Genomic DNA, 13,906 nt, shown 5'->3' on the forward strand with positions numbered 1-13,906 from the left:
CAGAAGTCGTCGTGAGGGCTTCCACAAGCTCATCGCCGTACATGTTATGACCACCTCCTTCACGTTGAGGCTTCAACACCTGAATGGGGGATGGAAATTTCCACATGGGCAACCACATGTGTTCGTGAAGTCCTATGTAAACTCCTACAGTGAGAAGAGTCCCAGCACCAGCTGAGAGAACCGAACATATATTCCAACACCAGTAGATGACGACGATCTAATCAATCACCCTACCCAGGCCGACGGATCCTTCAACGCCGCAGCGACGGTGTCCTTGTCCTCCGAGGGGTCCACTTGTACCTAGTACCACTCCATCACCACATCACCACAACCACACCTACAGCGAAATGCTCCCGCATCCTATTAGCCTCCTCTTGTGTCAATCCAAAGCGACTCATCACACTGGGATCGCTGTACCAGAGCTGTTGCACTTTTTTAGTGCCTGAAATGAGCCGATCGGTCTAAAAATCAGCAAACGAAAATCGCTTCGCTCCGCCTACCAGTCAGCTGCTGAGGCACTGATGGGCACATGACAGCATTACTCTTCTCCAATCTTTCACGAAGCTCCCAGTGCGAATCTGCCAATACCAATCCACCGTCAATTTCGATTCCTACGACGCTTTTCTCACCATCAAGATACTGAGTAGGTCCATAGCCTGTCCGGAAATAAAAAAGGGCAATTTCAACCATTCGTTTTGAATTCAATAATGCGGGTATAGAAACCACCTGAATCGAGTTCCTCAATCTGATTGAGCTCACAGAGCTGCTTACACCAGTCTGGCTATCTACAACAGCCGCGCCGGCAAGATCGGTCATAGTTCGGCGCTCGACGTTGATGCCGTAGTCGGCGAGAAGCACAGATCTGTATCAAGAGGTTCCCTGGTAAAGATACGGAACATGTCCGCTGTTACTCTAAAAATCGTTGGTCGCACTCGTTGTCCTCAGGAGCATCAACCATCATACAAATAGTATGCGAGCAACGACCGAATCTAAAACGACTATGTCAAACACTCCTGAGAGACAACTGCCGTTACTTCTCATTGTAAGCAGCAACGGCCTCGGCAATAGCAGCCGCAAAGTCAACGATTGGCTTGTTGGGAGGCAACTGGGTGGGGCTGAGCCCTTCAAAAGCCGCAGAAGCGGTCATTCGATGGAAGGTCTGAGCATAGGGGAATTTTTCACTGCGCCACAAAATTACCCCACATTACCGAAACCTGAGTTCCCATTCCTGCAAAGCCTGCAGAGACTGTATTAACTTCAACTTGCAGCAAACGGTCGCCCACAGTAGTAGGAAGGTAATCGTGACGAATCAGGTGACTGAAAAGAGCTTCTCGTCAAGCCAGCGCAGATTGAGTCATACATTCGTATATCTTCAGAGTGGTCTCGCCCTCCATCAACGTAAACAGCTCGACAAATTTGCAGCAATCTTCTCGTAAAGTCATCAGCTTTGGCCACCTACGGTAAAGTTATGCTATCAACAACAACAGCACGAAAACGACTACCTCCTCAAGGCTGTTCACCAGCCATTGTGGGTCGATAGAAATGTTATCAACAAGCTTAGTAATAACACTGCCAAGCCTCCATGCCGACTCAAACCTAAACCACGAGGCGGTCCATGATGAACCTACTAGGTCAGTGAACTCACTGGCGTGCGGGAAATGGTCTCGGCAGAAGAGCCACTGGGAGCACTGCGCTTTTCAATGGTTTAGTGTCGCTTTCGGGGATGACCGCTACACCCAGACCTGACAAAGACACTCACTACGACTGGAGTTCGTGATGCCCTTCCTACTGCTCAACATCGCACCGCACCCTCTGAGGGTGGCCTCATCCTTAGCCATCGCCTTCAGCGATTGCTCGTACCTCTCAGGGGACCACTGCTCCCACGAGATCAACTTCTTTAGAGGTGGTGTTGTGATAACAGACTCCGGCATAAGGAACAACGTGAACTAATAACAAGTTAATCGTCAGTCTGAGGATGCGCTCCAGTCAATCTCAAAATAGTGTCGACCACCTAACGCCACCGTAGCCGCACTGACAACCCTACCCCAGCAAACTCAACGTGTCGTCACTGAGAACCAATAAAACGGACACAAAGTCCACTCGATCATTAATCGTGAAATCATTAAGGTGAACTCATACTTATAACAGGCAATCACTCAGTCTCACTACTGTCCTCAATCACATCATGGGGTGTCAGCAGAGCCGTATCAATTATGACCTCCGAGCTCTCTTCACTGAATCGAACACAGTCCCTCTAGCCTATACAAGCTCCTTCCTCCTCCTACTACTACTACCCTCGAGTCTCCAATACATGCCCAGCTATCCTCTCCAAAGCCACCTCAGGTCCGTTCATGACCAAGCAAGAATAAATACTCAGATTTGACTGAGTAGCCTCAATGACCTTACTCACAACGCACTCCTCCTTGATGCTGGCATCGACCTATCACACCAATGATTGATCGGAGGGAAGGATGGTGGTGACACCAGGGGTGGTGACACGGTCTATATTATTCAAGAATGTATTTGGCGGATGGGGCCACTATGCCTGAGGTATATACCATTGAGGAATCAATTTGACGAATGGGGCCACTATGCCTGTGGTCTGTACCATTGAGGAATCTATTTGCCGAATGGGGCCACTATGCATGTGGTCTATACCATCGAGGAATCTATTTGGCGAATGGGGCCACTATGCCTGTGGTCTGTACCATGGAAGAATCTATTTGTCGGATGGGGCCACTATGCCTGCGCTCTATACCACTGACGAACCTTTTTGCCGATTGAGACCAGGATCCAACATATGCGAGTAAAGATATCAGTTTGGAGCTTCGCTTGAGATCAGAGGACCATATTAGCAGAGAGAAAACTCAGTTTCATTTCACGCTTCCAATAGAAATTTCAATTATGCCAATAGGAACCGCAATTTAATGATCAAAGAAAACAAATCAGCCGATAAGAACATCAACTTTGAAGGATAACTTTGTTCACATTTTGACGGGAGTTCCCCAATATACGGCGCTGTCCAAGACCTCAAGACCATACCCGCCACAGCTTACATCGACAGCCACACATGGTATCGCAGTAGAACGCGTTGGAAGGCCACAGTCGTCTCGGAGGACCTGAGGGTGTCGATCCAAGAAGGAAGTCCTATGAGAGTCACTACCGCTAGAAACCTCGACAAGTCATCAGGAGCATAGTCGACACACTTGAGAGAGGATATAAGACTCGCGTCACTGCGCCACTGTTGCTGCAACTCTGACTTCCCTAAATCGACGACACTCTTAATACTTCTTCAAAAGCAGAGGCATCACCCAGCAACTGCAGTACGACAGACGGGCACTGTACAGCCATGCTCTCCTCCAGCCTACCACGAAGGTTCCAGGCGGCTTCATCTACACCGCACATGCGAACAGCGACCTACCCTCACATTACTACCATCAGCGTCGTATTCTAGTGCCTCATAGTAAACCAGGGCAACCTCCACTGACCTACTGGGCTCAAGTCGACCGGCCAGTCGCACAACCTGACAGGAGGCATGAGCGAATGATCGAGCAGGTAGAGGGACAGCTCTATACCGAGAAATCCCCATCGATCTCTACGTCTCTGATGAGCTCCTTCATAGTCCTCTTGTGACAAGCTGTAGCATGATTCATCAACAGCGCTGCCCTGCTCAGCAACAGCTCCCGGCAGCGATAGGACTACAGGCCTTACTCTATCAAGCAACTGCTGTTACTGTTGTCATCAGCAACGACAATGCAAATGTTATGACAACTTCTGTGGTATCTGATACCGAGACTAGTCGCAACTTTATAATGCACAGCGAGCAGTTTACTCTCCTTCCCTCAAAAACAGTCGAAAGAAATGAAGAGAAAACTCTTGACCAGTACCGGGTTACTGTCAAACATTTCCCTACGATTTTATGATAGCTACATAGTCTACCTCAGCACAACCATGCAGTTTAAACAACGCTGATGAACTCCATAGTTTCTCTCCCAGAGTAAGAGCTCTCTATTGACCATTTCAAACCACAGTACTGTCTATGTTTGCGGCTCGACAGAGAGCTGACTTATCGAGACTTACCTCTCATTATAGAGCCTCACCGCCTCAGCCATGGCACTAGCGATTTCGTTGGCGGTCTTGTTGTCAGGAAGCTCGCAATGACCAACTCTGTCCAGCGCTGATGTTAATGTCGTCATCCGATGAAGACACTGCACACAATCCGTAAGATCCTAGTCAGATGAGCTGTCCTCCTTAATCTCACAGAGACTTTCTGAGCGGCAGTTGCCAGGTGTGGCGTTACAGAGACTGCTTTGAAAGTGAGCAAGGGACCAGGGGAGCATCCTCGCAGATACTTTTCTCGTAGGAGATACCTGTGGTGATGGTAGTAGCAATCACTAAGATCATCCACATGAAAGATCACTGGAGTCTCCGTACGCCTATATCTTAGGTGGGACGGAGGAGCTCCAAGGGAGTGACAGTTTTTCAGGGCAAAACTTTACTGTGTCTACTGATAACGAGTTTTCCCACCAGGCGATGTCCCCTCCTATCGAATGTATAGTTGAGGGGGAGAAAGCTATGGAAAATCTCCACTAAGCTAGTGCATTTTCATTGACGCCCTCATGGGGTTGTTTTCCGACCCAACACCGGTCCCCTTGTCATTACAGCCTGATCTGGTCCTCATACTTCCTTCCTCCGACCACGTACACGTCTCGCCAAATGTCCACTAGTCGTTGGTTGAGGACACGAGCCTGACTATTGGGGTATCACACCGCAGAAGTGGGCGAAGTGTGGTATCACCTTGCGAGTCGCATCCTCTACCCACACCCTGTCGATAGCAGCCGTATCAATCAGCCGTGTCACCACAGCACTAGCATGATAGGCGTAATTGAATCTGAAATATCTTTCCGAGGTTGACCTCTACCATATCCAACCTACAGGTCCCTCGGGAAAGGTCTTGGAAGGAGAGTAATGGGCAAGAGAAAAGTGCCGTCCCCAGCATCGGCGACCGCCAGGCCTATTGAGGGCTCCCAGTAGCGAGTGAGATTGTCACTATTACTGCTTATCATGGCAGAGCAGTCCCTCAGCACAGCCCTGGTGTCCGCCAACGCCCTCACCCTCCCTTCATACGCCTCGATGGTTAGTCGTGGTATGAGCACTGTTGGTCGAGCCAGGTCACAGGCGTAGACGTCCCTCGACTGCTCTGAGTCGGCTCGAACTCTGTATGGACCGCTCATTGCCATAACGCCAACTGTTGTCAATAAATACGACAAGGAGGTGGGCGTTCACAAGCTTAGTACTACTACGAGGGAGTCACACTGAGTTCCCATTACGTTTTGCTCGGTGATTACTTCGGTGATACTGAACTCAACTTCGCGAGAGCTCTGAAGCTTTCAAGCCTATGAGTGCTGTCCACTGAACCATCGCTCAGTGCAAGTCATTGCTAACATCTCGTTTCTCTGTGTATAGTAGTGCTAGCAGCACCACGTGTTTTTCCAGAGAAATTCTCTGATTATAAGTTCGTTGATACCTCTTTCCTCCTCATCATCACTACAGACGTCTCGACGGTACAGTAGTGTTAACCATGACAGTATCCCCTGTCGCCTGCAAGGTCGGGTCCCAGTCGGACGCCTCGCCACCTCTCTATGATGATAATATGCTAATTTTAGTGACAAACGTCTTTTGCACACAGGCATTCCTTCTCCCGACGTTTCTATCCAACTTAGTGGACGCTGAATCGGACACATCGATCGCGTTGTCGGACAGGGTCTACCACACAACGGTTGAGTCATTCAGCCAAGCCGTATCAAGCAATAGACACCCCTCTCGGACAGGGGAAAGTTCACAACCAAGATTCCTCTGATTTTTGGGCGTGCGCGTAATTTCGTGGCGCGCGACGATTTTCTCGAGCTCTTAATTATGCGTAAGCACTCATCCCAAAGCGACGTAATGTGAACTGAGCAACTCACTGGCATTCTACAGCTCCTCTACAGTAGAGTTGGGGCTGTGTGGGCTTTCTCCCAGCCACAGTCGAGGAAATAAATTTTGCGCACAGCGGAGATTCCAGATTCCCTCGAAGCATATGCGTGCATCCCCTTCTACCACTCCAGTCGTCCCCACCGTCCGCAGTGGCTCTACCGATAAGGAGAACCGGAAGGTTGCTCTTATTACGGGCATCACTGGGCAGGACGGCAGCTATCTCGCTGAGCTCCTACTTGACAAGGGTTACGAGGTAACGTGAAGTCCCTCCTGAGTCATCCTCCTAGGGTAACTGTACAGGTACACGGCATCATCCGAAGGTCGTCACACTTCAACACTTCTAGAATCGATCATCTCTTTGATAGGCTGCATTTGCATTACGGAGATATGGTCAGCACCGTTACTCTATCTGCCGGCGACCTGTCCGTTCTGTTAGGTTGACAGCAGTAACCTTTGCTCCGTTATGGGCAGAGTCAGACCTACTGAAATCTACAATCTCGCTGCTCAGTCACACGTCAAGGTGAGAGGGGGGGGCCTACTACCTCGTGGAGTCCCTGTCAGGTTTCTTTCGAGATGTCGGAGTATACGAGTGACGTTGTTGCTATTGGGACTTTGAGGCTCCTCGAGGCGATCAGTAACACTGGAGTATGTTAATTAATACCACACCATCGCTACTTCTCAGGGACATGTGGCCTTGAGAAGGACTGTAAGTTCTACCAAGCTTCAACGAGCGAACTGTAAGTACGGTATTATCAAAGCCCTTGGGGTATCCTTCTCCCGTCGTAGGTACGGCTTGGTAGCTGAAACTCCCCAGACTGAGAAGACGCCATTCCATCCTCGCTCACCTTATGGCGTTAGCAAGCTGTATGCCTATTGGATCGTGGTGAACTTCAGAGAGAGGTGGTATCAGTAGCTGCCCTTTCCTTGATCGCATATATCCCTTCAGCTATGGTATGTTCGCTTGCAATGGCATCCTATTCAACCATGAGTCGCCAAGACGTGGAGGCACCTTTGTGACCAAGAAGGTACTTCCTCTTCTCCCACCCCACTTGAAGGCGTCATTCAGGTCACTGATGCTGTAGCCTCCATCGTGGCAGGCCGGCAGAAGGATGTGGTAGTATACTCCTAGGAATGGAGCCTCTCTTGACTGGACCCACTGTAGGTTTTGGGTAACCTGGATGCCAAACGAGACTGGGGCCACGCTAAGGATTACGTCAGAGCTATGTGGCTCATGCTCCAACAGGATGAGCCTGTGGACTACGTCATCGCCACTGGTGAACAGATGACAGTAGTGAGGGTCTCCAGCAGTGGAAATGCTCGAAAATTTAATTTTCTCATCAGCATATCCCAATTTAGGTTCGAGAGTTCGTGGAACGCAGCTTTCGTCTCGCCGGTATCACCATCGAATGGCGTGGTCATGGTCTGCAGGAGGTTGGGGTGGATGCAGCCGACCCTTCCAGGGTCTTAGTAAGGGTCTCTGAGCGCTACTTCCGGCCTGCGGAAGTGGAGAGTCTCCTTGGTGATGCTACTAAGGCTCGTGAGGTGGGTTATGGACGGGTCTTGTCTTACGGCATCGCTCCGCCTCATTTTTTAGGGCCTTGGGTGGGAACCTGAAGTGCACATTGATGAGCTCATCTTTGATATGATGCAACATGAGTTCGAGAAATTCGGCTTGGAGTTGCCGAGCCCAGTCGCGTGTGAGAAGACTAGCAAGCAGTAGAGTGAGGAGGAGGAGGTGTTTACTTTCACGTTTAACGTATAACAAGTTGGTGTGATGCACGTATGGCTTACCTCCAGAAGGAGTGTATAGTAGAAGACATTGATATAGACCAGCGACTCGTCTGTTGCGGAATTCAACGTATACTAGTTGCAACTGCATGGTGTTGTTAATCGTAAGGGTTGTGGGTTGACACGGAAGAAGGTACACGTAATTCTTTATAATGATGCCAGCAAGACTCGACGGAGATGATGATGATGGTCCTCATGAGTCTGTGTACGGTCTGGTAGTATTGAGGGCTTCACAAGGTAGGAAGGAGCAGCGTCGGGCAGGTTATCGAGCCGGAGTTGCCGAAGCCAAAGCCGGCGAGACATAAGTCTAAGTATTCAGCAACCATACCCCCGACTTCTAGTACATTCACTACGGCTCAGACTAGCAAGCCTGGTAAAAGTTCATACCACATTTCCGCTACATCTCGTTGTGATGTAGGTATATCCAACGTTGCAGGATCGCAGGAGGTGGAGAAACCGAAGCCTACTGAACACATGTGGGAGCGTTGAAGCTCAGATGTATGTCGTTGGACGTGGAATTAGTTACTATAAACCGCACGCCACCTTTGGAGTACCTGTCGGGTCGGCCAAACCTGATCCGAAAAAGCCTCTGAGGAAGTTCGAGAAAAACAAAAGGATTGAGTCTCGTAAGCATATGGAGGAGTGTGTGGCAATTACTTTTAAATCAGTGACGGAGATCCGAAAGAAGAGCCCAGAGAAATTGAAGGCGACAGTGGCTCACGCCGCGATCAAGCCGGCGCTGCCGAAGTCGGGTGAGAGACCCGTCATGAATCTGGTGTCCGGTAAGGACGAGATGCTGCTCTGCTGGCTGTTGGTGCTGGTGACGTGTTAGGTAAGAATTTCATCACTGCCAACGCTGTAGACAACATTTTAAAAGCACCTCCTCCTCCGGTGGAAGGCGGTGAGTATGGGGAGCTGGCCAAGGACTATCTCAGGAAATCTGACTACGGTGAGGGTCGAGTCTGGGGGGTCTCTGATGTGGTTGGTAGGGAAAGTACCTGCGTATTTGGAGAAGATCAAAGCCGACATCAAATCAGAGTGAGTCGTTAAAGTGATGGTTGCTGGGGTATTACGTTCAGATACGACTATATACGGCAATTACAGGACCAACAGAGGAAGGAGGAGCAGGGCAAGGTAGCGTTTCGGAAGGTCTGAGGACATTTGTGGAAGAGTTGTTAGATACGACCGTTGCCTGATGAGGAAAGATTAGAGTTAATCGAGGCACTTAAGAAGAAGTGGGAGAAGGTCAATGCTGATTATCAGGTGAAGGGCGACGGGATGGTCTGTGGTGATGATGATGATGTTTGTGTTAGTGCATGACGCATCTCACCAAGTTGGATACGATCGGGAAAACCAGGCGTAAAGAGAGTTTTGAAGCACAGCTTGCGGCTATTGAGAACGATATTGCTAAGCTGAATCGAAGGTAAGGACGAGGTCAGGAGAGTTGATACCAACGTATGGTCAATTTTCAGGCGGGTATTGATTGACACTTCGATGTGATACACAGGGAAGGGGTTGCACAGCATGAAAGTGATGATGAACCTATGGTGTATACGATGTGAACCGTATTTGCGTTAAAGTTGTAACTTTCGGGCAGACAAATATCCATCAAGCGTGACACTCTTACAATAATTTTCGTATATCAGCGAGTTACAAAGAAAGCGATAAGGTTTGCGGGAAGATAAATCCCCACCAACAGATGAATCCCGTCCTTCAAGGTAACCGGCAGAAAAACGAAATTGATATTCGATCAAAGCTGACCTCTCCTATCTGTCACGCTGACTGAAATCGTTTTATCAATAGATATCCTGATTTAGTCTAATTCGAAGTTTCTATGATTAACAACCAAAGAGGATGTGGTGATAGGCAGAAAGTTTTCTTCGAGTTAGATGGTGAGAGAAGAGACACTAATGTGATTAAAAGTAGAGCCGAGATTTCACAAGCGGCATCATAACACACAACGGAATGATGAAATAAGACAGCATAGTTAGCATTCTTGCGACGATGTTGGTATAAACACTACACACGTCGAACAGCGATGTCCATCACGTACGGGTTACTGACTCCCCAGTCGGCCATTTCTGATGGAAAAACCGCAAAAAACACAAATTCGATAATATAGGAATGCTACCGCCATCCCAGGGCGCAAGCAACATAAGCAAATTACTATGTGATCGATACAAGAGACACTCATCTGCTCGATAGACCACTGATAGAGAATCTCATACGAGTTCTCTGGTAGGGTAAGATGCTAACGCCAACCCAGGGCACTAACAGGTTACTATTCACGATACGATAATATGATAAAAATGATCGTACATAGTTCCACAAACAACAGGGCAGGTCATGGTATCATTTTTCTACTACTAGAAGAAGTCTTTTACAGCCATGTAGGTGCCGAAGACGAGGGCGATGAAAGCAATACCAACCAAAACACGTTGAAGCCACAATAGCCAACGATTCTGAGCAACACCTTGGAGGTGTAAAATTCTCCAGTAATAGACAGTCGGATAGACCAACGCAATGAGTACCACGAACACTGCACTCAAGAGATTCACCAACTTGTCAACGCTTGGGACGAGCAAGGCGACGAGAGCACAGAATATCACAAGGAGGATACGGAAGGCACAACGGACAACTTCCGCAAGCACACGATTAGTCCACTTTTTGGTAAGATTCTCGTGTAAAAGATGGTCGGAGAGCTGAGCACTCGGGGACATGATGACCAGAAAGTGCGTGGCCACGAGTATCACTGCACATACGTTGATAAGCCAGGAATAGATAGTCCAATCGTCGCGATCAGCAGGAGAGAAAGCCTCGATCATAGTGTCATAATTGGCAATAGAGTCACCAAAGGCCAAATACCCCACAGTAGTTATGCAGAGGTAAACTACACCAACCAATAGGAACGATATGAAAGCCACCCTTCGTCGGAACCTCTGAGGTCTGCGGACGTCCTTTATGATGGTGGGGACGGTAATGCTGACGTTGAATGATAGCAGGAATGTACAGAAAACGGAGATGAGCTGTATGGGGCCTCCAGAGAGATGATATGTGATCGCATCATTGTCAACAGTCTCGGCTACGTATTCATCTATACTGGCAATGACAACGAGTATGACAGTAGCAAAAACAGAGGCTACACCAAGCGCTGAAAAGAAACTAATTTCCTTCATGGATTTCAAACAGGAGAAAGGCATGATGAGAATGGTCATGATGAGAAGCCATAGATTATACGACAACACTCCGGTGAGACTGTACATGCTAGTAGCGAGTAAAATGAGGAAGGCCGCACACGCGCTCAACATGAGAGGATGCAAAGTAACAGAGTTAATCACAGTAGCAACCTTGCCGTAGCAAATTCGACCGAGGTCCTCGAAAGACGAGATGGGGCGTTTGGGGTTCTCAGGGTTCATGCACAGACCGTCGCAAAGAAGAGTTACGTTGTAGTAGACGAAGGCACCGGCGACAACGAGTAGAATGTAACCACTTATCCAGCCGGCCCGGGCGAATGCTAGAGGAAGTGTCATTATACCGAGACCAATCGCGGTCATGACTAGGTTGAACACTGCCCTTGCATCAGAGCAACCACCAGGGATGATCATCTCCTCGATGACTTTGCTCGAGTCTGTTGATGCTGAACGAGACATTCCTTATAGGGAAACTTTCGAGGGGAAATGAACAAGCTAACAAATCAACTTATGAACCATTGTGCTTCGCATCACCATCGTCCAACGCAGCAGTTTATAGCTTTCGCTAGCTTACAGTTTAGTAGATGGTCTAGCTTTTACTAGACAGCAAGAGGGCATCTAGCTGTCAACCGTCTGCGATTTCGTCATGGAAAATGAAGTGCATCTGATCGTGGCAGCTAGATTTAGTAGGATTGGTCTGATAATGATTATCAATGTTGGCCCTGCAAATGCTGCGTAATACGCTGAGTTTTCTGTGGAAATTCTGTACATCTTTTATGCTGATCTATCAGCGTTGTTGGAAACAGTGGCCTCTTATCAACCCACTGAGAGTGACTTTCTCGTCCGCTGCGAGTTATTATTAGTACAGGGTTTACAATACATACTGTAGTTCTACTCTGATGACCGCGATACTAATATTGCGTGAGATATGGCAAGAGGAGCTCGGTGATGTCCTCACCCTATTTAAGAGAATGCAATGACTGCACTGTATACTATACAGTGCAGTCATACAGTGTATAGACCCGGCAAGGGTGATAAATCCAAGTGCAAACACAAACCCGATCGCAGCTTCCCACCCAAAACTCGTTAACTCAACTCGTCCCGCCCTGCCGACTTCATCTGTGGCCATCGGACAGCCATCCTCACATAGTTGAGGATTGCACGTCAAGATGCAGACAACCAGAAACTACCGGGTGGCAGAGGGTGGGCAAAAGGAGCCAGCACGCTCACCAGCAACTGATAGATGATAAAGTAAGGTCTCAATAAGCCTGACACTAACAGTTAGGACCAGCAGCAACAACATCACACGAAATGCACAGGTTCAAAGTTCCAATTTTTGGGCGAGCGCGCTGAATCTCTCATTAGCACAATTGCTGTCGTCTATTTATCAGTCGAGGTGAGTTGAATTTTCATCTGCCTCAGTGATTGTGTTAGTCGAGAAGGAGAAATGTGACGGAATCGGGCCTATTTTGTATCTTTTACATCCGAGATAAAGATATGTAACCATAGTAGTTGTAACTTATAACGACTCAATGCAGCAGTGTAGTGGTAGTGCAAACCGTAGTGTGAGAAAATCTGCACATGGACAACTACGATAGCATGAAATTTTTCAGGAAATTTTTTGATTTTTTTCTTGTTTTTTTGCAAACTTCCCCCCTCTCACTTTTATAAGTTCAGCTTAGGAAAGCACAGATATATTCCAACACTACTAGGGTGGTGAAAATGGGAGTGTTTTCCCTTGTAAGTTTTTCATTGTCACCAACATGTTGGTACAAAAAAGTGTTCCTTATCTCTCCCACAGTTTGGCTGTGCATCCAGCAGCAGCAGCTCTAGCACGCACAGGACGGAGGGGCTTCCTCGATAGGCGTATGATAAGCAATATGTCAGCTAGTTTGGGAGGTGCTCTTTTCAACGCCCCACCAACAAAGGTAATTTTGAATTTGGATTTTACGGTTTTTGTATCAGTTTGTGTGGTAGGTGACCACCCTACCCAATGGGCTGCGTGTTGCTACTCAGCACACCTTCACGGAGTCTGCTACTGTTGGGGTTTGGATTGACGCGGGCTCGCGATATGAGACGAAGGAAACCAATGGTAAGTTGAAAAATATCTTAGGTCGATCAGTGTAAGATTCAAATCTGGCCCGATTTAGGCACGGCCCATTTTCTAGAGCATCTAGCTTTCAAAGGAACGCAGCGGAGATCGAGAATTCAGCTAGAGAGAGAAGTTGAAGATATTGGAGCTCATCTGAATGCCTATACTTCTCGAGAACAAACAGTGTAATACCCTCACAAGTTCGTGTATTTCACTGTGGTGTGGTATTGATGCTGATATAAAGTTGTGAATTTCTAACCGCCGGTTTCTAATTTCGGTTGGTCACTTAGACCTTATCACCCTCATTTTACGGTTAATCTCATTATTATCACATTAAATTTGATATCAAGTTTAACTAATACTCTCCACAGATACTATGCAAAGACACGTCGCGAGTGCGTTGGTCAAGGCCTCGACATACTATCGGATATACTTCAGCACTCCAAGCTTGAACGAAGAGCTATTGAGGAGGTAGGGCCAGCAAGAGTAAATCCATGCCTGGGGGTTTCGTGTGTGAGGATTTAGATCCAGCCGTGTGATGTTTTATGGCTTTCATGTAAAGTAGTTTTTTTTCTGAGAAAGGGAGTTTACATGTGAAATAGCGGTTGTTAATGTGATGCATGTTGTTATATAATAATTGTTAATGTAGTTGTTAAATTTCTAAGAATAGATTAGTGCGTAGAATTTCGCGGAAATTCTCATTTTCAGGAAAGAGGTGTTATTCTGCGAGAAATGGAAGAAGTGAATAAGTCGCTGGAAGAGGTTATTTATGACCAGTTGCATATAGCGTGTTTTCGTGAGGACCCTCTAGGGTAGTAAAAGTCAAAAATAATTGACGCTGGGCGGGTTGCATAAACTG

At 47.7% G+C, this 13,906-nt stretch overlaps 7 protein-coding genes across 7 annotated transcripts in view; 3 read left to right on the forward strand and 4 right to left on the reverse strand.

Moving 5' to 3' along the window:
* Positions 1-225: 225 nt before the first annotated feature.
* Positions 226-1,948, reverse strand: Pmar_PMAR018218 (conserved hypothetical protein; the record flags this gene model as incomplete). Its single annotated transcript, XM_002778375.1, has 12 exons — positions 1,790-1,948; positions 1,646-1,742; positions 1,503-1,596; positions 1,361-1,455; positions 1,209-1,317; positions 1,035-1,159; positions 912-989; positions 772-862; positions 630-726; positions 501-578; positions 342-442; positions 226-300 (listed from the first exon to the last, which is right to left on the reverse strand). Exons 1-12 carry the CDS (start codon positions 1,929-1,931, stop codon positions 226-228), a joined length of 1,182 nt encoding a protein of 393 aa, XP_002778421.1. The 5' UTR covers positions 1,932-1,948.
* Positions 1,949-2,152: 204 nt separating this feature from the next.
* Pmar_PMAR018219 (conserved hypothetical protein) lies at positions 2,153-4,196 on the reverse strand (the record flags this gene model as incomplete). Its single annotated transcript, XM_002778376.1, has 8 exons — positions 2,153-2,234; positions 2,295-2,440; positions 3,164-3,264; positions 3,312-3,392; positions 3,436-3,523; positions 3,576-3,666; positions 3,712-3,783; positions 4,081-4,196. 8 exons carry the CDS (start codon positions 4,194-4,196, stop codon positions 2,153-2,155), a joined length of 777 nt encoding a protein of 258 aa, XP_002778422.1.
* Positions 4,197-5,056: 860 nt separating this feature from the next.
* Positions 5,057-5,229, reverse strand: Pmar_PMAR018220 (hypothetical protein; the record flags this gene model as incomplete). Its single annotated transcript, XM_002778377.1, has 1 exon — positions 5,057-5,229. A coding segment is annotated over one exon (173 nt), but the record flags the coding sequence as incomplete, so codon positions are not given.
* An 850-nt stretch (positions 5,230-6,079) lies between these two features.
* On the forward strand, positions 6,080-7,696 carry Pmar_PMAR018221 (GDP-mannose 4,6 dehydratase, putative; the record flags this gene model as incomplete). The annotated part of the gene is made up of 11 exons (XM_002778378.1): positions 6,080-6,229; positions 6,277-6,366; positions 6,413-6,496; positions 6,538-6,610; positions 6,659-6,713; positions 6,763-6,876; positions 6,923-7,001; positions 7,043-7,090; positions 7,139-7,264; positions 7,333-7,518; positions 7,571-7,696. 11 exons carry the CDS (start codon positions 6,080-6,082, stop codon positions 7,694-7,696), a joined length of 1,131 nt encoding a protein of 376 aa, XP_002778424.1.
* Positions 7,697-7,916: 220 nt separating this feature from the next.
* On the forward strand, positions 7,917-9,264 carry Pmar_PMAR018222 (Enkurin, putative; the record flags this gene model as incomplete). Its single annotated transcript, XM_002778379.1, has 11 exons — positions 7,917-7,979; positions 8,026-8,137; positions 8,183-8,240; positions 8,287-8,390; positions 8,433-8,546; positions 8,597-8,713; positions 8,754-8,802; positions 8,844-8,898; positions 8,944-9,027; positions 9,078-9,187; positions 9,237-9,264. The coding sequence occupies 11 exons, from the start codon at positions 7,917-7,919 to the stop codon at positions 9,262-9,264; spliced, it is 894 nt and encodes a 297-aa protein (XP_002778425.1).
* Positions 9,265-10,130: 866 nt separating this feature from the next.
* Positions 10,131-11,414, reverse strand: Pmar_PMAR018223 (vacuolar amino acid transporter, putative; the record flags this gene model as incomplete). Its single annotated transcript, XM_002778380.1, has 1 exon — positions 10,131-11,414. The coding sequence occupies one exon, from the start codon at positions 11,412-11,414 to the stop codon at positions 10,131-10,133; it is 1,284 nt and encodes a 427-aa protein (XP_002778426.1).
* Positions 11,415-12,718: 1,304 nt separating this feature from the next.
* The window catches only part of Pmar_PMAR018224 (conserved hypothetical protein), a gene marked incomplete at both ends in the record, with an annotated part of 3,810 nt that continues 2,622 nt past the window's right edge, over positions 12,719-13,906 (forward strand). The window contains 5 exons of the mRNA XM_002778381.1: positions 12,719-12,883; positions 12,933-13,047; positions 13,106-13,232; positions 13,419-13,518; positions 13,756-13,859. Coding sequence (XP_002778427.1) covers positions 12,719-12,883; positions 12,933-13,047; positions 13,106-13,232; positions 13,419-13,518; positions 13,756-13,859 — 611 coding nt within the window. The remainder of the gene's footprint in view (positions 12,884-12,932; positions 13,048-13,105; positions 13,233-13,418; positions 13,519-13,755; positions 13,860-13,906) is intronic.

Source organism: Perkinsus marinus (assembly GCF_000006405.1).
Source record: "Perkinsus marinus ATCC 50983 genomic scaffold scf_1104296949592, whole genome shotgun sequence".
NCBI classification, from domain to species: domain Eukaryota; phylum Perkinsozoa; order Perkinsida; family Perkinsidae; genus Perkinsus; species Perkinsus marinus.